Genomic DNA, 23,848 nt, shown 5'->3' with positions numbered 1-23,848 from the left:
CTGTCCTCAGCGGCTTCTTTCTCTCCCAGTTCGCCTCTCCACTCTGGATACCTGCCCAGTTGTGTGGTTCAGGTCGTGCAGATTGTTGTATTAGTCCTCAAATCAGTTTTCTAGGTGTGCAAGGTGGTTTAGTGATGATCTGGCTGCATTTCAGGTCCTAGAGACAAAAAAAACCTTCCATGCTGTTCTGCCATCTTGGCCCCTCCTCTTATTATTACCTATTTATTTAAAAAAATTTTTTTTAATGTTTATTTATTTTTTGAGAGAGAGACAGAGTGTGAGCAGGGGAGGGGCAGAGAGAGATGGAGACAGAATCTGAAGCAGGCTCCAGGCTCTGCGCCGTCAGCACAGAGCCTGATGCAGGGCTTGAACTCACAGACTGCAAGATCATGACCTGAGCTGAAATTGGACGCTTAACCAACTGAGCCACCCAGGCACCCCTACCAGTTTATTTTTTTAAAGGCTGCAACTTAGTAACAGCCAAATGGAAAGAGACACAAAGGGCAAGGGGTGAAGGTGGGCAGGGAGGGGGATGGTATGCAGAACTTCCATGCCATCTCTGGGTGTTCCCCTCTGCTAGCACCTTGATGTCTTCACCAACCCTTGGTTTAGGGGTTTTTAATGGAAGTTCCATTATGCAGGCATGGCTGATTAAATCACTGGCCATTTATTGGCTATTGGTGATTAAATAAATTTCCAGCACACCCTTCCCCTCCTGGAGATTGGGAAGTGCTGCTGAATATTCTAACCCTCTAATCACATCTTTTCCTCTGACTACCAGCTCACATTCTGAGGCTTTGTAAAGGCCTACCAAGAGTCATTTCATTAGCATAAACTCAGATATGAATGAAAGGGACTTATTGGGTAAATAACCAAAGATGCTTCTTTTACCTATATCATTCAGCAAAGAGTTTTAGAAGCTCTTGTGTCAGAAACTTGGAGGAAGACCAAATATTTATTTCTTATTATATCACAATATCACCTTAGGCGCTCAATAAAGAATTACTAACTGAATGAATTTATGTCATTGTTTTTGCTGTCCCTTTCTTATGCATCGCTTTTCTTCTTTAGTTTTGATTACTAGGATACTCCTTTCTAAGAGTGTATAAAACATCTTGAGGGGTTTCTGTATTTTTTACTTTTATAAAATTGAATATATTTGGCATATAACATTGTGTACATTTAAAGTATACAAGGTGTTAATTTGGTGTATTTATATATTGTAATGTGATTGTCATTCCATTTTTAAACATTCAGAGGGTGTCAGTCTTTCAATTTTTTTTAATGTTTATTCATTTTTGAGAGACAGAGACAGAGCATGAGTGGGGGAGGGACAGAGATAGAGGGAGACACAGAATCTGAAGCAGACTCCAGACTCTCAGCTGTCAGCACAAAGCCCGACACAGGGCTTGAACCCACGAACCTAGAAATCTTGAGATCATGACCTGAGCCGAAGTCGGACGCTTAACCAACTGAACCACTCAGAGGCCCCAGATGTCGATCTTTCAAATCAAAATGTATGTAAGTTTTACAGAGGTTGAAGGAAATTCTGTAATTACACAACATTCTTACCACATTATTGGGGCTATTGAACCTTTATCTTCTTTGACCTTGATAAGGATTCCAAAGAAAAAGAATAGTTAGTGTGTGAGCCAGTGATATATATATATAGTAGAATAGATAAAGTGTATTTTTGGCTGAGTGCACTAACAAGATGTATAACATCATTTTACTAAAGTTTACCAGAGTCTTGTTTGGAGATAGAGACAAGATTTGGTAAAGGTGGTATGAGCCTCAAATTCCTCAACAACTGAAACCTCTAATGTTGGCTTTATCATTTTCTCCTAGGTGATATACTGTTCTTTTGGTGGAACATCCAAAGGACTGCACTTCAATAACTTAATAGTTGGACTTGTCCTTCTTACAAGAGGCAGAGATGAAGAGAAGGCAAAATGTACGTACTTTAATATCTCAAAATGATAATACTACATTTGTGTGCGGAATAATTTACCTGAAAATTCTGATGACAGTGAAAGCATATGAGGTGATATTTCTCCAAAGAAGATACACAAGTAGCTAATAAGCACTTGAAAAAATGGTCAATGTAAACTTATTAGGGAAATATATATTAAAGTTACAGTGAGATACTTCTTCATACCTACCAGGATGACTAAAATAAGAAAGATAGGTAATAATTAGAGTTGGTGAAGAGTGGAAAAGTTGAAACCCAGCAATATTGCTGCTGGGAGTGTAAAATGGTACCATCACTTTGGAAGATTGTTAGGTAGTTCCTCAAACTGCTAAACATGGAGTTATCATATGACCCAGCAATTCCACTCCAGTATGTTCACCCCAAAATTGAAAGCATGTATTCATTAAAAAAAAAAATGTACAAGAGTATTCATGGCAGCACTGTGCACAGTAGTTGCAAGATGGATACAACCCTATTATCCATCAACTGTTGCATTCAACATAAACAAAATGTGATACCTCCATATGGTAAAATACTTCTCAACAGTAAAAGAATAAAGTACTAATGCTGCAACATGGATGAACCTGAAAATATTATGTTAAAGTGATAAATGCCAGTCAAAGTGTAGGCCACATGGTATGTAATTCCATTTATATGAATTGTCCAGATTAGGCAGATGCATAGACACAGTAGATTGGTGACTTCCAGAGGCTGGCAGGGAATAGGAAAATGGAGAGCAGCTACTAATGAATGTAGGGTTTCTTTTTGGGGTGAAAGTTTTATTGAAAATTTCCCAGGAGAAGTAAAGAAAACATTTACTTTGAGAATTCCTAGGTTTTAACCCTTGGCCATCAGATGCTGGGTTTTCTCTCTTCCTTCTTCCTTTTCTTTATTTTTTAATTTATTTTTATTGTTTAAATTTACATCCATGTTAGTTAGCATATAGTGCAACAATGATTTCAGGAGTAGATTCCTTAATGCCCCTTACCCATTTAGCCCATTCTCCTCCCACATCCCTCCAGTAACCCTCTGTTTGTTCTCCAGATTTACCTTCTTCCTTTTCTTTTTTCTTCTTCTTTTTTTCTTTTTTTTAACATTTATTTATTTTTGAGAGACAGGGACAGAGCATGAGCGGGGGAGGAGCAGAGAGAGAGAGAGGGAGACACAGAATCCGAAGCAGGCTCCAGGCTCCGCGATGTCAGCACAGAGCCCAGTGCAGGGCTCGAACCCACAAATTGCAAGATCCTGACCTAGGCCGAAGTCGGACGCCCAGCAGATTGAGCCACCCAGGCGCCCCAACCTTCTTCCTTTTCTAACCTGCCTTCTGACTGCTTCTCCTAAATCCCTCAGAATCTTCTTTCTTAATCCTATATTTACGCTGTTCTTTTTAATCTATTTCTTTTTTTATAGTTTTATTGAAGTGCAATTGACTTGCAATAAAATGCACACATATAAAGTGTGGACTTTGATAGGTTTGGGGTCGTATATATACCCACATTATCACAGTTAAGATATTGAACGTATCCATGAACCAACTTGGAATTTAACTGTGATCCTGGTTTTTCAAATTAGCATTCCTCTGCCAACAAACAGATACTGTGGCTCCACGCAGCCAGTAATTAAAAATAACATTTGGGGGCATCATAAACACAAACATATAAAGTCCTTCCTTCCTTCCTTCCTTCCTTCCTTCCTTCCTTTCTTCCTTCCTTCCTTCCTCCCTCCCTCCTTCCCTCCCTCCCTCCCTCCCTCCCTTCCTTCCTTTTTTTTATTTTAGAGAGAGAGTGCTAGTGGGGAAGAGGGGTGGGCGGGGAGCAGGGAGAAAAGGAGAGAGAATATCTTAAGCTGGCTCAGCGCAGAGCCTTACACTAGGCTTTAACCTCACAACCCTGGGATCATGACCTGAGCCAAAATCAAGAGTCGGCCGTTCAACTGACTGAGCCACCTAGGCACCCCTAAGTTTTTTTTTATTTTTATTATACAATTGTATTAGGTTCCTAGGGCTACCATAACAAAGTACTGCAAACTTTTGTTAAGTGGCTTTTAAAACAACAAAAACGTATTTCGTAGTTGTGGAAGCTAGAAGTCCAAATTGAAGATGTTAGCAGGGCCCTGCTCCCTCTGAAACCTATATGGAAGAATCCTTCCTTTTTTCTAACTTCTGGTGCTGGTAGTCCTTGCTGTCCTTGGCTTGTGTGTGCATCACTCTTAATTTCTGCCTATCTCCTCGCATGGTTTTCTTCTGTGTTTTGTCTTCTCTTCTTATAATCAGTCATATTGGATTAGGACTCACCCTAATGACCTTACTTTAACTTGATTATATCTGCAAAGACCCTGTTCCAAATAAGGTCACATTTGTGGATGCCGGGGTTAGGACTTTACCATCTTTTGGTGGGACACAGTTCAACCCGTAACAGGTAGTCAGAGCACTCCAGCAAATACTCCCCCTGAAGAAATCCTCCATGGGATGTGGGAATGCAAGCAATGAAACCCCCTGGGCCTTCAAAGGGATGGAATGTCTCCTCTATCTTTCTATCTTCTATCTTTCCAAATAAGGTCCCATTCATGAGTTCCTGGAGGTTAGCGTTTCAACATATCTTTTTGGGAGATGCAGTTCAATCCATAACAACAGTATTTCAAACATACATACAATATGTACATCCACCTGCTTTATTATTTCTTAACATTGTGTCATATTTGTGCTGGATCTTATTTTTTAGGAAGTAAAGTATTACATCCAAAGTGAGGCTGTCTCTCTGTATCTCTCCATGGTCTCATTCCCACTCTTCCCTTTACAACTGTAACCACTCTCATGAATATAGTGATCTTTTGTTCCTCATGCAGGTGTTTCTACCTTTATGATATTTTATATACCTTTAAACGTATCTTCAGTTGTTTTGCAGATTTTAAACTTCTTAAACTTTTTTTTAAAGTTTATTTATTTCTTCTGAGAGAGGGAGAGAGAACACAAGTGGGGAAGGGGCAGAGAGAGAGAATCTCAAGCAGGCTCACAAACCGTGAGATCATGACCTGAGCACAAGTCAGATGCTTAACCAACTGACCCACCCAGGTCCCCCTAAACTTTTTAAGTAAATGGTATATGATACAGATTATTTTATAATTTGCTTTACAATCCCAAAAATATTTCCCTGAATATTTTTTTAAGTTTATTTATTTATTTTGAGAGAGAGTGTGTGAGTGTCAGAGAGAGAGGGAGAGAGAGAGAATCCCAGGCAGGGATTGAGCACCGACATGGAGTTTAATTTTAGGAACCATGAGATATGACCTGAGCTGAAATCAAGAGTGAGATGCTTAACTCACTGAGCTACCCAGGTATCCCTTCCCTGAATGTTTTTGATATTTATCCATCTTGAAGCACTTAGTTCCTATATTCTAACTGCTATGTAGTATTCCATTGTGTGTGTATGTCAGTTTACCTATTTTCTTATTGATAGATATTTATCTTTTTTCCTCTGAGTTTTGCTATTACACATAATATTCCAGTGAACATTGTTGTTCTTGTGCACACGTATGAAAGTTTCTTGAGGGTGGAAGTCGAGCTGCTTAGAAGTTGAATTTCTAGGGATGCTTGGGTGGCTCAGTTGATTGAATGACTCTTGATTTCGGCTCACGTCATGATTCCAGGGTCATTGGATCGAAGCCTGTATCGGGCTCCTTGCTGAGTGTGGAGCCTGCTTGGGATTCTCTCTCTTGCTCCTTCTGTCCCTCTCCCCCACTCGCACACACCCTCTTTTCAAATTAAGAAAAATTTTAAATTAAAAAAAAGAAGTTGAATTTCTAGCATACATCACTTTTGCCAGATTTTGGCAAGTTACTCTTTAAAGTGGTTGCAGTAATTCATACTCTCATTAACAGTGTACAGTAGTTCCTGTTTCTCCTAATTTATTGCTATCACTTTGTATTGTCACACCTAAACATTTTTGCAAATTTGATGTGTTTGAAAAGATATCATATTGCTGTTTTAATTTGCGTTGTTGGTTTTCTTTTTTTTTTTTTTTTAGGAATAAATTAAATGATATATTGATAAAGTGCTTGGCACTAGTAATCACTTAGTAATATTTACCTCTCTCTTCCCTCTCTACTTCTGCCAGGGTATATTTAATCTATGGTAAGTTTAATTTATTCTTTCTTTCTTCTAGACATTTTTAGTCTTTTTGCAAGTGAATCTGGGAGCTATGTTGTACGGGAAGAAATGGAAAGAATGCTCCATGTGGTGGATGGTAAAGTCCCAGATACACTCAGGAAGTGTTTCTCAGAGGTATATTTAAAGATGTACATTTCATCCCTACCTGTTACAAAGTATTAACCCTTAGTTATATAATGGGCTTAGCTATGATGAATAGATGTTTATGTGCAGCATATTCTTGACATTTTTGTTTTTAATGGTTGATGTTTCAATTATTTGTGTGCTATTCTCAAAGGTCCATGACACTTAATACTGTTATATTTGTGAATCTTAAAATTTCCAGTTCTACTTTAAAGACAACTGTCTATACTTAAGGGATAATAAAACACACTCACATTCTTACACCAATACATACACACTCACTGGTGATCATACATGCCACTGCTTTTCATCTTATAGTGTATCATTGGCCTTAAGTCATTCTGTGACTCTCACCCATCAAGGTCTATTTTATCACTTACTTGACTTAGCTGATTTGCATAGTGAAATATTTGGGTGTGAAAAACCTGTCGTTTTCTTCTATTTTCATAAATAATATATTTTCATTATAGAAAAACAGTAGAAAATGTCTATCTTTAACAGAGAAAGTTCTTTTTTTTTTCTTCCTTTTCACAGGTCTGCTAATATTGGAAATGCCCTAAAGGTGGTAGAATAAAAAAACCCTTTTAGAATTTTCTGATGTTTTCCTGCAGCACACTCAATGCTGCATGATTCCTCATGGGTGGCTGTTTGAGCCACTTGTGTTTTACAGATATGACAGTCCCTCACTGCTGTGGGTTTTATTCATTTTAGTTTAGTCGCCTTCCTAACTGTAAAGGCCTTGATTGTCAGTACTCCAGCTATATGCATGTATCTGGTTTTCATAGCTCTTTGGACTCTGTAGCTTTAGTTTTTCACTACTCTGGCTTTGAGTTTCTTCTGTGTTGATAGCACCTGGAGATTTCTGTATCTTGCCTTCAACTTGGCTGTACAGTTTTTAGTAGTGGTTATGGTATTCTATTTTACTCCATATTTCTGTGTGTTTGGTGCAAAAGGATTGGCTTCCTGCACTGCAAGTTGCTGTGATAGTATTTCAGTACTTCAAGACAAGTTAGGCTATGGTTTTTCTCTCCAATAACAAACATTTCCTGTCCAAAAAAGGTAACCTAATCTTTGCAGGCCTGATTAATTGAATTTTTCACACAGATGTAAAATGCATTAATACTCTGTACATCTTGGAGAATGTATATTTTTCTTATTAAGTTTTATGTACATATTCCCATTTTGATGGGAGTTCAATGTGGCTAGCTACCCAGTTCTCCAAAATTTAGGCACAATAGCAGGTACATATATGAGATGATAATTAGTGCTATAGGGAAAGATTAAGTAGAATAAGGGGGATAGGTGGTGATGGGGAGGAGGTGGCAGAGTGTTGGTATGTTGTATAGGGTAGTTGGGAAAGGCTTGTCACATAAAGTGACATTTGAACCAAGAATTTAAAGGAAGAAAGATCAAACTATGCAGAAATCTGGAGGAAAACATTTTTTAAGAAGAGAATACAGCAAAGGCCTGGAGTTGGAGTGTGCTTGATATGTCCAAGGAACAACAGAGGAGCCAAATGAGCTGGATTAGATTAAGAGACTTGTAGAAGTTACAGAGGTTGGGGAAGTGTGTGAGATGAAGTGGGGAGATTATATATGGCTCTAGGACAGTATGAGTTCTTTGATTTTCACCCTGAGTGAGGTGGAACCAATTAGAGGGTTTGGGGTAGAGAAATACATGATTTTTTTTTTTCTTTTTTTAAACATGATCATTTTGGCTCTTACGTACAGGGTAGGCTAAACAGAGTCCATACAAGATATCTGTGACTAATCTAGGTAAGAGGTGATGATTATGTAGATCATAATATAGCAGTGAGGTGGTGAGAAGTTTTCAGATTCTGCATTTATTTTGAAGGGAGAGTTGACAGGATCTTATATGGATTATGGGCTGTGGCAGAGAAGAGGATGACTAAAGTGTTTGACTTGATTTAGTAAGTGAATGGAGTTTCCATTAATTGAGATGGCTAAAACTACTTGGGGGAGGTTTGGGGTTTTGATATCAAGAGAGATTTAGGACATAATTAAATTTGAGAATCATTTTAGACATTAAACTGATGCCAACTATGCTTTTTGATGTATAAATTAGCATTCAGAGGATAGGATTTGTTGGCTTAAAGTTGAGGATGAGATCATCTTAGAGTAAATTTAGATAGAAAACAGATTGGAAGACTGAGTCCTTTACTCCAGGGTTGAAAGGTTAATGAAATGAAGAAGATTCAAAACAGGAGCCTAAGGAATAGCCTGTGAGGAGAACCAAAAGAGAATGGTGTCCTGGAAGCCAAGTGATGAAAATATTTTAATAGAAAAGAGTGTTTATATCAGATAAACTGAAAGGTCAAATGAGTTGATTTTTGATCACTGAGAAGTGATCATTAGAATTGGCAATGTAGAGGAAGGTCCTTGGTGGAGGTCCTGTGGAGTTAAAAAATTCACTGGAGTTAGGATACCAAAAGAAGTTTGCTCATAAGAGAAAGTAGTGAAGGGGGAAAGTGGAATGCTTAAAATAGCACTTAATGGAAAGGGAACAGTTATTATAATAAGATCATAAGACTTGTTAGTTAAGTCTGCAGTTAAGTGTTGTATGAAGGACAAGATCTTTGGAAAAGGAAAGATCAAAGAAATGAGAGGCCCTGGTTTTGGAATACTCATGTAGATGGCTATTTAAATTTTTTTTTTCAACGTTTATTTATTTTTGGGACAGAGAGAGACAGAGCACGAACGGGGGAGGGGCAGAGAGAGAGGGAGACACAGAATCGGAAACAGGCTCCAGGCTCTGAGCCATCAGCCGAGAGCCTGACGCAGGGCTCGAACTCCCGGACCGCGAGATCGTGACGTGGCTGAAGTCGGACGCTTAACCTACTGCGCCACCCAGGCGCCCCTCATGTAGATGGCTATTTAAACCACTAGATACTTACAGTTGGTTAAAAACAAAACAAACAAAAAAATCACAGTAAATGGGCTAATTTTTATCTGATTCAACTATTTAATATATTACGTGCTGTAATTTCTGAGTAATGTGTCTGATTGTATCCAAACCCTTGCTTTTCAAGTTACCATGTTTCAGTATGAGTCTACTTATATTAGAAAAGACTTATTTGGACCTCCCATAACAATGTTTTGTGTTGTTTTTTGCAATCCTAAAAAGCCACCAAAATTATAAAGAGAAGCACTTTAGCTAAATGATGTGGACCTAGCACCTAGATTTAAGTGACATGGAATAGGTTTCAGCCTTTTCTTTTTTTTTCCTTTTTAATTTTTTTTAACGTTTATTTTTGAGAGAAAGCGAGAAAAAGATTGTGAGCAGAGGAGGGGCAGAGAGAGAGGGAGACATAGAATCCGAAGCAGGCTCCAGGCTCTGAGCTGTCAGCACAGAGCCTGACATGGGCCTTGAACTCACGAACTGTGAAATTGTGACCTGAACCAAAGTCGGAAGTTTAACTGACTGAGCCACCCAGGCGCCCCTCAACTTTTTCTATCTTATGCTGTTTTTAGCCTTAAAAGATGAAGTTATAAAGGAATCCACATAGGAATTGTATTGTTCTTTTCTTATATTTTCTTTGGTTGTCAGTTTTTAAGATGGAAATTCATATTGTTCTTAAAAGATGTGTCAATTTTAGGAGTCTGTTTATTTTTATTTGCCTTTTATGTTACTGGATTTTTTTTTTTTCTAAACTGCTATTGTGACAATTTATAAAAGGAAACTTTGCCTTTGCTTTCTGTTTTAGAAGACACCCATGACTCGAAAACATAAAAAGTCAGGTTTAACAGATGGCATTTTGGTGCTACCAGTTATGCAGTGATCCGAATGGACAGGTGGATTTCAGTGGTTACTTTATATTTCACTAAGTCAGCCAGGAAGTGTGGTGCATAGCTGAGGCTCAGAAACTTTGGACTACCTGGGTTTAATCATATTTTTGCCACTCTATCTTAGATCTTAGATTATTTAACTTTTTGAAACCTCAGTTTTCCCATGTGTAAAATGGGGATGGTAGAGTGTTGCTTTGAAGATTAAATTAATGTGAAATGTTTAGGGGTGCTTGGCTGACTCAGTCATTGGAGCTTATAACTCCTGATCTTGAGATTGTGAGTTTGAGCCCCACGTTGGGTAGAGAGATTACTTGAAAACAAAATCTTAAAAAAGAATGTTCAGAACAGTGCTTAGGGAATTGTAAATACTCAATATTAATGATATGTGAAGGTGGTAGAAGTGCCTATTATAATTAGCAACTTTTTGCTTTCTTGTACATGAGGGTACATTTTATAACATCTTAGTCTCACTGAAACCATTGATGCTACATGTTTTGCTTCATCTACAATCCCATTGATTATAAGATGTACCTTTATGTATTATAAAGAGAGAAAAGACCTGCCAGTTATAGTTGAAGGATACTCTTGGTTTGAAAATTCATCCCAGTGTCAGAGATGTTAATATGTAAAAATGTACATGAGCTTATGGGATTTATACTACTAATCCTCTTTCTAAACTAAACATGGGGAACAGAGAGAATAAGGGTATGATCCCTAATCTCTCAACATGTTGGCAATGTCCTCCCATACCCCTGCAGCAAGTCTGAATGCCATCTTCTTCCATTCAGAAAAACAAGACTGTCAATGTTGTCTAGATGTTTTGATTGCACTGTTAAATGTTCTGAAACTAGTAAGCTAAGCATATTGCTGTATTTTAATAGGATGCTGCCAAACGGTGTATAAATGATTTCTATCATATCTCTTTTAGGTTAGGAATTATTTGTATCCCTTAATATTTCTATCAGGAATAGACCTGATAGGCTCCTGAATGTCATTCTTCATTGTATTTCCATGTGGGTTGCTTCTGTCTTTTTCTCAGAAACATCCGGCCCTCATTCACCCTCGGTCCTCCTGTCTTCCAGATTAAGAAATTGACTTGCACAGCTATGTCATGTTCTTTCTCATCCGGGATACTTTTTTTTTTTTTTTTTTTTTTTAAATCCAGAGATGTAGAAGACAAAATACTTGACAAAAAAAGCAAAGAAATAGCAATCTACTTGTTTTTTTTTTTTTGTATTCTAATTGACTTGTGAATACATGTTTTCAGTGATGCCTTCTAGAAGAGGGCTCCTGGATAGTTGTTTTTAATTTGCCAATGAAATTTAAAAGAGTATTTTAATACCATACATATTTAATTAAAATATGCTCATTCTTAAAGTTTAAGGTGCTGAAGAAGAGGGATAAGGCAAGTAAAAAATTGGCCTTATTAAATATAGAAAAAAAATACACTTTTAGAGGGTGGGGAAAATGGGGCGGTTCAATGGGTATAAAGTTTCTGTCATGCTAAATGAATTACAGAGATCTGTTGTATAACATAATGCCCATAGTTAATAATGCATTATTGTACACCTTAAAATTTGTTTAGAGGGTAGAGTTCATGTTAAATGTTCTTACCACAAACCAGCCAACCAAACAAACAAACAAGTAAAAACAAAGATGCAAGGAAACTTTGGGAAATGATGGCTATGTTTACCATCTTGATGTGGTGATAGTATCATAGGTTTTGCATATGTCCAGTCTCATCAAATTGTACATATTAAGTATCTTTGTATACCAGTAATACCTCAATAAAACTGTTTTTTTACAAAGAGGAAAAAATACACTTTACTGATTTCAGGATATACCTTAGAAAATAATATGTGAGTTATTAGTAACAATGCACTGCTTTAATGAATTGATGAAGTAATTTACAACTAAATTGCATAGATTTTATGCAAGTGGAAGTTCTGAAAATACAATTATTTTTTAAAACAGTTTGATTTCCAAATATACACCCTGTAGTGTTAGATAATCCTTTCTTTGTAGATATTAGCAAGATAAATATTAACAAATTTCAAATTTCAAATTGTACAGTTTTAAGTAAGATACCTTAAAATTTGACTAAGCCTATGTGTTTTTTTTTTTCCTTTTAATTTTAGGGTGAAAAAGTAAACTATGAAAAATTTAGAAATTGGCTTCTTCTAAACAAAGATGCTTTTACCTTCTCTCGTTGGCTACTATCTGGAGGTGTTTATGTGACCCTCACTGATGATAGTGATACTCCCACTTTCTACCAAACTCTAGCTGGAGTCACACATTGTAAGTAACGGCATTTCATTGTTTTCTGTCCACTTTTAATACAGTTGCCTAGCAATATGAGAATATGCCTATTAAGGAGAAATTTACTGGTCAGTGTTTTTTTTCTTCCAGAGTGTAATAAAATGAAATGCTAGAGCTTTATGGGGCACCTTCATGGCTCAGTCGGTTAAGCAATGGACTCTTGATTTCAGCTTGGGTCATGATCTCTTGGTTTGTGGGATTGAGCCCCACATCAGGCTCTGCGCTGACAGTGCAGAGCCTGCTTGGGATTTTCTCTCTCTCTCCCTCTTTCTCTCTCTTGCACGCGCGCACAAAATAAACATTTTTTAAAAATGCTGGAGCATTGAGTACATAGCTGAAAAAGAAAACTTTTTTTTCTGTACTCACTGAATGCTTTTATACTTCAAATACGTAGGTTTTTTTCCCCACACAAAGTTATTCCTCAATGCTCTGTAGATACCAATTGCGTGTTCTGCAATTTGGTTCACTTCTGACACGCTATCTCCCCCGGGGGGGTTAGCACAGACCCCACAGGTTTAGGACTCAGTCTCACAAGACCATTTTTTTGCTACCCACAGAAGAGGCCAATCATAAATCCTGGTTGTTGCCAGTGCTTCTGATCAAACAGCTCTAAATTAGATGTTACCTATGCTTGGGGTTTGATAATTTGGTAAAAGAGCTTATAAAAACTCAGGGAAACATTAAAAAAAATTTTTTTTTAACATTTATTTTCAAGAGACAGAGACAGAGTGAGAGTGGGGGAGGGACAGAGACAGAGGGAGACACAGAATCAGAAGCAGGCTCCAGGCTCTGAGCTATCAGCACAAAGTCCAAAGAAGGGCTCAAACCCACCAACCGTGAGATCATGACCTGAACTAAAGTCGGACACTTAACTGACTGAGCCACCCAGGCGCCCCTCAGGGAAACATTTTATATTTATTGACTTAATATATAATAAAGGTTGTGTAAAAAAGAAAAAAACAACATACAGATGAGCAACCAGAGACAAGGTCTGGAAGGGTCCCCAGCCCAGGAGCTGGGATGTGTCAGTCCTTCTGGCACATGGATATGTTCATCAATCCAGAAGCTCGCTAAAGCCCATACTTTGGGATTTTTATAGAGGCCTCGTCATGTAGGCATAATCAGTTACTCAGTTTCTAGCTCCTTTCCTGTCTCCAGCAAATGGGGAGTAGGGCTGAAAGTTCCAAGTTTCTGATTATGGCTTGGTCTTCCTGGTGACCAGCCTCTATCCAGAAGCCCACTAAGAGTCACCTCAGGCATTAGAACAAAGTACTGGTATCACCCAGGAAATTACAAGGGATTTAGGGCCACTGTGTCAGAAACCCTTATCACTCGGGAAGTTAACAAGAGTTTGGTCACAACTAAATATTAGGAGGAACCAGGGGCAGAGACCAATTACATACTATTTTACAATAGCCCTCTACTAATTGCCCTTAACCTAGTGGTATTAGTTTCCTAAAGTTCCTGTAACAAATTAGCACAATTTGTAAACTGAAATAACAGAAATTTATTTTCTCACAGTTCTGGAAGCTGAAATCAAGTTCATATTCCTTCTAAAGGCCCTGGGGAAAAATCCTCCCTTGCCTCACCCAGCTTCTGGTGACCCCAGGATTTGCTTATGGCAGCATAACTTTGGTGTCTGCCTCCATCTTCCTGTGGCCTTCTCTGTATCTCTCTGTGTCCTTTCCTTTTCTTATGAGGACACCAGTTATTGGACTTATGGCCCAGACTAAATTCAGGATGCTGAATTCATTATATCTACAGACACTATTTCTAAATAAGGTCACATCCTGAGGTTCCAGGTGACCATGGATTTTTGAGCGACATCATTGAAGTTACCACTGCATAGACCTTAAATGTTAACCTTTATTCTTTTCTGTGGGTACAGAAAAGTACCTACACTGGGCTTTTGCTTATGCTACTTCTTAACACTGGAGTGCGTTTCCCTTTACTTCTCCCTATAAATCCTAGTCATCTTTGAAGACTTAAATCACATGCCCCTTTGTTTCCAGGAAACTTTTTCTTGCCTTTCTGTGAGAAATCATCTCTCATTCCTCTCAACTTTCGTAACACCTTTTTTGTACCCTTCTTGGATGAACTTATCACTTCCACCTCTTACTGAAATTATTTATAGCATTCCATTTATTTGTACATGTCATCTCTCTTAAATCATAGAATCTATATTATTCTTTGCTTTTTCTCCTTCTGTGCCAAGCCCTTAAAAAATAAGTATTTATTAACTGAATAGAGGGCCTGGATGTTAAGTGCTACTTGTACCTGTTGCTTTGTATAACTTATGACTGGCTACTAATTACACAGCAGCTATTTTTCTGCCCATTTTCATTCCATTATTACCAGAAGTTCTGATAAATTCTGGCACGAATAGGCAATGGACTTGACTCTACTACTTTTCAGTGCTCTTGTTTTTATTTTTGATAGGAAAGCCTTTAAAAAAAATTGTTTTGCATAAAAAATTAGGGAATCTTTTTATACTCATTGTAAATTTTAACTTAGATTTATATTTAAATTGTCAGTCTTACGGATATTTTGCTGAACTCGTACTTTCATTTGTGATTATGTGGTGAATTATTTTTCTGCTAATATATGCTAAGAGTGTGACTGCTTTCTTTTAATGACTCATGGTTTTGTTTTTGTTTTTTTGTTTTTAATTTTTTTTCAACGTTTATTTATTTTTGAGAGACAGAGGGAGACAGAGCATGAGCAGGGGAAGGCAGAGAGAGAGGGAGACACAGAATCTGAAGAAGGCTACAGGCTCTGAGCTGTCAGCACAGAGCCCGATGCAGGGCTTGAACCCACAAACCATGAGATCATGACCTGGGCTGAAGTCAGACATTTAACTGACTGAGCCACCCTGGCGCCCCTAATGACTCATGGTATAGAAAAAATTACTCTGATGCTTGTTAAAATGGTAGGAAAGACAACCCAAGACTTCTGTAGTGGTGTATTGCAGTAGGAGACAAAGATTGGTCTTAATTCTAAATATAACAAGGACAAGTAGGGAGTTCTGGCCAAGGAGCAGGATGAGGTGGTCACTGGAGGGAAAGTTACTAAGAGGAGGCATCAAAGGTAGGGGGATAAGGCCAAGGACTTATTCATCAGAGATGGGGTATGAGGAACTTGATCAGATATCAAAGGTAGGGGGACGACTTAGCAGCATTCTTAGCCAAGACTGGATTTGAGCAAGCCAGAGATTGGATGGGGGCTTAGTTGGAGGCCTAGTCAGAAAGAGGGCTCAAAGAGACTTAAGTATGGTCAAGGAGAAAGTCTTTGTCAGTTGCCTAAAGTGAAATTAAGTCTGACATACTTTGCAAATGCAGATACTGCTTATGGCTTATTTTGGAAAGCACTGTATTATTTTTTAAAATTATTATTATTATTTTTTTTTAATTTACATCCAAATTAGTTAGCATATAGTGCAACAATGATTTCAGGAGTAGATTCCTTAGCACTCCTTACTAACCATTTAGCCCATCCCCCCTCCCACAATCCCTCTAGTAACGCTCAGTTTATTCTCCATATTTATGAATCTCTTACGATTTGTCCCCCTCCCTGTTTTTACATTATTTTTGTTTCCCTTCCCTGTGTTCATCTGTTTTGTCTCTTAAAGTCCTCATATGAGTGAAGTCATATATTTGTCTTTCTCTGGCTGACTAATTTCACTTAGCATAATACCCTCCAGTTCCATCCACATAGTTGCAAATGGCAAGATTTCATTCTTTTTGATTGCTGAGTAATACTCCATTGTATATATATATACCACATCTTCTTTATCCATTCATCCATCGATGGACATTTGGGCTCTTTCCATACTTTGGCTATTGTTGATAGTGCTGCTATAAACATGGGGGTGCATGTGTCCCTTTGAAACAGTAGTGCAATTGTTGGATCATAGGGTAGTTCTATTTTTAGTTTTTTGAGGAACCTCCATACTGTTTTCCAGAGTGGCTATACCAGCTTGCACTCCCAGAAAGCACTGTATTATTAAAGATTACAGACTGACTTACTTAAATTCAATCAGTAAAAATAATTATCAAAATGTTAAAAATGTTATCCCATTATATGGTTCCATTTTTATTTAAAGATGATCTTCTCTATTTTTAGCTTTTTATCACTTGGGAAGATTTTTGAAGTTTTAATAGTATTTGAAAGTTACAGTGCCTTTGCCTTATTAAAAACATTTTACCTTGAATTTACAGCAAATATTAATGTAGATGTGTTGTTTCACCTGTAATAATGACTTCTAATTTCTAAACCAAATGGTTTCTTCTTAGGGTCATTCTATCTACCCCTGTCTCTCTGCAGCATTAGCACTATTGACCATTCAGTTTTCATGAAATTCTGTTCTTTGGCTTTGGAACCATTGTAGTTTCCTAGTTTTTAATTATTTGAGTTTTCTTTACTGTTCTCCTTTTTTTTCTCTACCTTTTAAATGTAGAAAGGGTTTCTCATGCGTTGGACTTTAGCTGTTTTATTCTTAAATGATGTGTGTGCTTTGTTGCATTACAGCCATTTCCATTGCTTCACCTATACTTCATATCTTTGTGGGTGATACCTTGATGGAGTTTTCTGGTCTTGAGGTATCTCAAACTGTATAGTCTTTTTTTTTAAGTTTATTTATTTATATTGAGAGAGAGAGCATGTGCACCTGTATGAACATGGCTGTGCATACAACTGGGGAAGAGGTAGAGAGGAGAGAGAGAAAGAATCCCAGGCAGGCTTCGCACTGTCACTGTGGAGCCTGATGCAGTGCTCGAACCAGTGAACTGTGAGATCATGACCTGAGTTGAAGCCAAGAGCCAGCCATTTAAACCTACTGAGCCACCTAGGCACCCCAAACTGTATATTCATTTTAATAAATACCTCCTGGGTATTACTGAAAAACAAAATTCCGCTGAATAAATTTCAAGATCAAATTGGATTTATTCAAATCATGAACTGAGCAGTATCCCATCTAGTAAATAGAAAGGAGGTCTGAGGAGCTCCACAAAATGGAAGATTTATAGATAGGAGGGAGCAGGAGTGAGAGTGAAGTGGGGGGGTGGGGAGGAGTTTCTAACAAACAGTAGATTGTTTTCAGGTAAGGTCATCTTCCTTTGGGGGAATGCCTGGGGTCTTTCAAGCAGATTACCTTTTTCTGGTGCTTATCAGGAATTCCAGATTGAGAGGTTAAAGGTCACATTTCTGGGAAAGGCTGAAACTACAGTTAGATGAGATATTAAGTCTTGGTATGTTGACATGGGACTCCACACAAGTGACTCCATTTGGGGCCTATTGTTCCTTTTTTCCACTATATATCTATATCATCTATATCTATATCTATATCTATATATATTCTTTTTTCTTTTTTCTATATTTATTATTTTTTTTTTAATTTAAAAATTTTTAAAAATTTACATCCAAGTTAGCATCTATGCAACAATGATTTCAGGAGTAGATTCCTTAATGCCCCTTACGCATTTAGCCCATCCTCCCTCCCACAAACCCTCCAGTTAACCCTCTGTTTGTTCTCCATATTTGTCTCTAATGTTTTTGTCCCCCTCCTGTTTTTATATTATTTTTGCTTCCCTTCCCTTATGTTCATCTATTTTATATCTTAAAGTCCTCATATGAGTGAAGTCATATGATACTTGCCTTTCTCTGACAATTTCGCTTAGTGTAATACCCTCTAGTTCTATCCACGTAGTTGCAAATGGCAAGATTTCATTCTTTTTGACTGTCGAGTATTCACTATATATATTCTAACATCTTAATCTCATGTGTAAAATCAAATGCATGTTTCCTTGTTTTCACCCCATCTTAAAGGTTCAAAAAGCAAACATGTTCTTCCTCCTGTCTTTTCTATCATGGTTAATAGTATTTGTAATTCCAGTCATCCAGTTTGAGATTAACTTTGACTTTTCCTTGTCAAACTTCACATTAGACCCCATCAATCTTAATTCAGCCTTATTTCTTAAGAGTTTCTTTTTTGCTGCCATCACTGCAATGTTTGTCCTTATTTATCTGAGTATATGTTAATGATAGGAGAGAATGAAGGGCAAATTTGTTGTTGTTGTTGCTTAGTTTACATTAAAAAAATACTTTTTCTTTTCAGAAACCTTTAAGGAATCTTCATTTTCTATAGAACAAAGTTTAAACTCCTTAGCATGGCTCTAACGTCGCTTGCTTTCCTGTTCTTAATTTTCCATATTCATTTCTCTTTATATGTGTTCTCTGCTTCAACTACAGAGCACTGGTCAATATTCCATGACTATACCCCATGGGCTTTTATAGTTACTCTGTATATCACTTCTAATATTCCTTTATTTAGATTGCATTTCATCTTTCAGCTCTTAAGAATTGAAATACTTCTTCATCCTCAAAGCCAAATCCATATGCTCTTTTGTCATGCCTTCTCCATTTTTCTTCAGTTTGAATTAAGTTTACTGTTTGCATTCCTGCACATCTTACATTTCTATTAAAGCAATTAAGATGCTTTTTACCTTCTCTTAGGGTCATTTGGAAGTGGCTTTGATTCCCCTCAGAAGTTACAAGTCCCATAGGGACAAGGCTCTTATCCAGTTCATATTTGAGTTCTTCTTAGTACAGTGGTCTAAATGCAAGTTTTTGGACTGTAAAGTATTGAAAAATTTTTAGCTACTAAAAGTCTACATTCTAAGTACTCGTTTAAACGTTTGATTTCCCCAGGAGTGAGCAGGAGTTATATGTTGTTTTAGGAGTATAGAGCACTAAACTAATTATTTTATCTACTCCTATAGTACACCCATGGATTTCCCTGGTGGCCATGGAAATAAGTCAGTAGTGTATGGTAAAAGTCTGAAGAAATGCTATGCTTTAAATTTTCTCAGTTATTTATAACATTTTAAATTGCTAGCACCTTAGTTGAATTTTGTTGTATCCTTGTTTCTTGTAAGAGTAATATCCCAAAATAAAAAATTAATAAAATATAAGCCTACTATGGGGGCGCCTGGGTGGCTCAGTCAGTTGGGTGTCCAACTCTTGATTTTGGCTCAGGTCATGATCTTGAGGTTCATGGGAATAAACCCCACATTGGGCTCTGTGCTCACAGCGTAGAAACTGCTTTAGATTCTCTCTCTCTGCCTCTCTGCTGCTCCCCTGCTTGTGCTCTCTCTTTCTCTCTCTCTCTTTCAAAATAAATAAATATTAATAAAAACATATAAAGCTACCATGGTATATTGGTAGTTACCAGCCTTCATTGAGCATTAGAATTATTTGGAGAGGGTGTTAAACATGTTGGTTATTGGTTCTATAATGATTTCATTCAGTGGGCAATAGACATCTAAGGTAATTCTGAACTATATTTTGAGGAATACAGATAGGATGTTTCGGAGTTCTTCAGACTTTGAGTCAGACACTGGGCCTGCTGCTTATTACTCATGTAACAGTGGGAAATTTGTTTAATCTCTCAACTTTTTTTTCCTCCTCTGGAAAACAGAGGTAATGATACAGTTTACCTCACAGGAGTGTTGTAAGATATGTAGGGAGGAAGTCTTTCTTCCTCTACCCATCTTGAGTTCATTGATAGAGCTCTTTATTTATTTGTTTGTTTGTTTGTTTATTTTAATGTTTATTTATTTCCGAGACAGAGAGAGACAGAGCATGAGTGGGGGAGGGGCAGAGAGAGAGGGAGACAGAATCCGAAGCAGACTCCAGGCTCTGAGCTGTCAGCAGGGCTGAGGTGTCAAGCGGGGCTTGAACTACAAACCGTGAGATCATGACCTGAGCCCAAGTCGGTCGCTCAGGTGCCCCGATAGAGCCCTTTAAATTAGACTCACAGGAGGCAGATACCAAGCGAGAAACAAGTTTATTAACATTGCTTATGCATGGTGGTTAGACCTAGAGTTTATATAGCATCTTAATAAAGAACAATAGTTTTGTAGAGAGGGGACAAGACAAAAGGACTGAGTTTCTAGAGGTGGCAAATTATGGGAAGGCAAATGTGTGGAGAAACTAATGGTAGGGCTGGCTAGTAAGGTTTGTTATATAGATTCATTTATCAGGTACAATCTCCAGGTTGATAAGGGTCTAGAGTAGTCTCTGGTGATTACTTCTGTCTTTCTGGTAGAGGAGCAGGGAAGACACCTTTACAAATTAGGCAAAAGGTAGGGGGAGTTTGCAGAGAGCTTTTCTTTTATCTGCTTCTTCTCAATTGCCTTCAACTCAATATAATTTTTATGCCAAGTAGGATATTTGGGGTGGCATATTGGTCTACCCTTTAGGATTACATGAGATAATACCGTTTTTAAAGGACTCAGCTTGGTGCCTGTTGTAGAATGGGTGCTTTACAATGAATATGTAACCTCTTTTATCATTGGACACTTGGCTTGCAAATATCAGTGAGCTTTACCCCATTATCTCTAGAGACTTATTGTTTTGGAAGCAAGCAGTTTCATAACAGAGGGTTGTAGATCTGTACACAAATCAACTTGTCCACGTCTGTGGGAGGAAAGTCTTTTTCTTTCTAGTTCTGTTTTATTTTACAGTTTATAGAAATAAAGAATCAGCATAAACCAGTGAAAGAGACAACTCAGTTGCAATGGGCTTCAGCAAATAGCTACTTTCTTCATGGGGCTTATATGAAAGCATTATCATAAAGTCAGAATTACTGCTAAATTTCACTTAGAAATTCTGACATGGTAGGTTTGCATTCTGATGGCTATGATTTATCATATTACCTATACATTCTCAGTTTCTGGCTAAGCAATTCACCACTAAATTCTTTGCAGGCTCTTCCATTCAAAGGATATTTGGTACATTAAACTTTTCAAATAATGTGTCCTGAATGTGGAAACTTAGGATAAAAAAATAGTGTTATTAACTGATTTATAAGTAGACAGAAAATATTTATTTTAAAGCATCAGTGACTACGTTTAAATTTGTGTAATGAGCCAAGATATCTAGGAAACAAAAAGGAATTACAATTTTTCACTTGTAAGTAACATTTATATTAGAATGCAGATGCCTTTTATTTTTCACATACAATTATAAAGTAAAATTTAAAGTCACAGTAAGTTGAACACACTGCCATATTTAATCAGATGTTCTCTTTTATTTAAATCACAAGTGAAACTGGGGAATCTATTTGTATTCAATACAGAGTTAGAGTAAGATTTTAGATTTTGTCATGGCAGGTACAGTTTTCAGAACTGCAAATTCCAGATTATTGTTACCTTATTATTATTTTTTTTAATTTTATTTATTTGAGAGTGAGTGTGTGTGCATGTGTGAATAGGGAGGGGCAGAGAGGGATGGAGAGAGAGAATCCCAAGCTGGAGATTAACTCCAGGAAAGCTGCTCACGGCATAGAGCCTAACACAGGGTTCATCCCAAGAACCAAGAGATCCATGACCTGAGTTGAAATTAAGAGTTGGACACTTAACCCACTGAGACACCCAGGTGCCTCCGTTTCTTTTTTAAGCTTAGGAAATTGAATTATGGGGCACCTGGTTGGCTCAGTGGGTTAAGTGTCTGACTAGCTCAGGTCATGATCTCGCATTTTGTGGGTTCAAGCTCTGCATCGGTTTCTGGGCTGACAGCTCAGAGCCTGGAACCTGCTTCGGATTCTGTGTCTCCCTCTTTCTCTCTGCCCCTCCCCTGCTTATGCTCTGTCTCTGTCTCTGTCTCTGTCTCTCTCTCTCTCTCAAATAAATAAACATTAAAAAAAATTTTTTTAAAGAAAAAAAGAAATTGAATTAGAACATTAGCCCAGAGCTCAAGTTTTTAATATTTGAGTAGATCTTAATCAAATTTTTGTCAGAGCTGTTGTGTTTTTCTCTCATAATTTGCTATTTAAATACCTAAGATTAGACCTGAAGAGGATCAAGAGAGTGGAGTAGAAAGATTCTGAGCTTACCTCCTCTCATAGATACACTAAAACTACAACTACATATAGAACTACTCTTTCTCAGAACAACCTGAAGACTAGCAGAACAGCTATTCCACAACTAAAGGTATAAAGAAAAAGCCACATGGAGATAGGTAGGAGGGGAGCAGGATGTGTAGTTAGGACTAATACCCCCAGTGTGGTGACCCTTAAACAGAAGGGATGTCACAAACACAGAAGTCCTCCCTGAAGAGCAAGGGGTTTCAAGCATAACATTGGACATTCCCAGCCTGGGGACCTGCACTGGGAAGATGAGCTCCCACAAAGCCTGGATTTGAAACAGCAGAGCCTAACTCCAGGAAAGCTCTTGAGCTATAGGAAACCCATTGAGCTCTAGGAAACCTGAGACTCTGCTCTTAAAAGTAGACTGTGCACAAATCCATCCACTCCAAGAGCACAGAGGCAGGGGTTTGAAGTCCCCAGGGTCATATGTAAAGGAGATTTATTCATTAGTTTTAGTGCATGTGCTGAAGGGGCAGGGATTTGAAGGAACTTTCTCCTGGAACAGAAACACAGGCGGTTGCCATTTTTCTTACTCTTACTTAGCTGGCCTAGTGCTGGTAGGTGCCATTTCTGATACTTTACATCTGCCTTGCTAGCACCACTCACCCTGCCTCAATATCCTTCCATGCCTAACTCTCCTCTCCCAAACAGGTGACTCTTCAAAGTGGCTTCTGCTCCACCATATCTGTCTGGTAGGTGACCTCAGCTGGGTCTGGTACTCCTCCAAATGGCTTCCACTCCACAGCACCCATTGGGTGGCCTCCACCAGGACCAGGGACCCCAAAGCAGCTCCCACCATGCTGCATCCAGTGGGTGGCTTTGGCCTGGACCAGCAGCCTCCCAAACTGGCTCCAGCCTCATCAGGGCAGCCAAACCTTACCAATGTGCCTGTAGTAACTGCATCGGGGCATCTAAGCCGGTCATGCTAGGGACAGCTCCACTTATCAATGTACTTCCAGCAGTCACAGCCCCTCGTAATAGAAATGCACACACAGCCCACCCAGGGGATACCCTTGGAGCTCCTGGTTTTGGTGGCTAGGGGGACTGTGCTTCTGGGCCCCACAGGACATGTTCTACATAAAGCCACTCCTTCAAGACTGGGAGATGTGTGGGGCACCTGGGTGGTTCAGTCGGTTAAGCATCTGACTCAATTTCGGCTCAGGTCCTGATCTCACAGTTTATGAGTTTGAGCCCCACGTTGGGCTTCTCGTTGACAGTGTGGAGCCTGCTTGGGATTCTCTCTGTGACCCTCCCCTACTCGCATTCTTTCTCTCTCTTTCTCAAAATAAATAAATAAACTAAAAAAAAAAAAGAAGACTGGGAGATGTGGTTGATCTACCTAATACATGGAAACAAACAGGCAGAGTGAGGAGACACAGGAATATGTTCCAAATGAAAAAACAAGATAAAACCTCAGAAAAAGAACTAAATGAAACAGAGATAAGCTGGCAATCTACCTGATAAAAAACTTGGAGGTTATGGTCCTCAAGATGCTCACCTAGGGGCACCTGGGTGGCTCAGTTGTCTGACTTTGGCTC

General features: G+C 38.2%; 1 protein-coding gene across 2 annotated transcripts in view; it reads left to right on the top strand.

Moving 5' to 3' along the window:
* Positions 1 to 23,848, top strand: part of USP32 (ubiquitin specific peptidase 32) — a 243,099-nt gene that overhangs the window by 115,859 nt on the left and 103,392 nt on the right. For both annotated transcript variants that reach the window (XM_047832929.1, XM_047832928.1), the window contains exons 3-5: positions 1,849 to 1,954; positions 6,133 to 6,251; positions 12,205 to 12,364. In XM_047832929.1, coding sequence (XP_047688885.1) covers positions 1,849 to 1,954; positions 6,133 to 6,251; positions 12,205 to 12,364 — 385 coding nt within the window. The remainder of the gene's footprint in view (positions 1 to 1,848; positions 1,955 to 6,132; positions 6,252 to 12,204; positions 12,365 to 23,848) is intronic.

This window comes from Prionailurus viverrinus, chromosome E1, assembly GCF_022837055.1.
Source record: "Prionailurus viverrinus isolate Anna chromosome E1, UM_Priviv_1.0, whole genome shotgun sequence".
Classification (NCBI taxonomy): Eukaryota; Metazoa; Chordata; class Mammalia; order Carnivora; family Felidae; genus Prionailurus; species Prionailurus viverrinus.
This window is presented reverse-complemented; position numbering and strand designations above follow the sequence as displayed.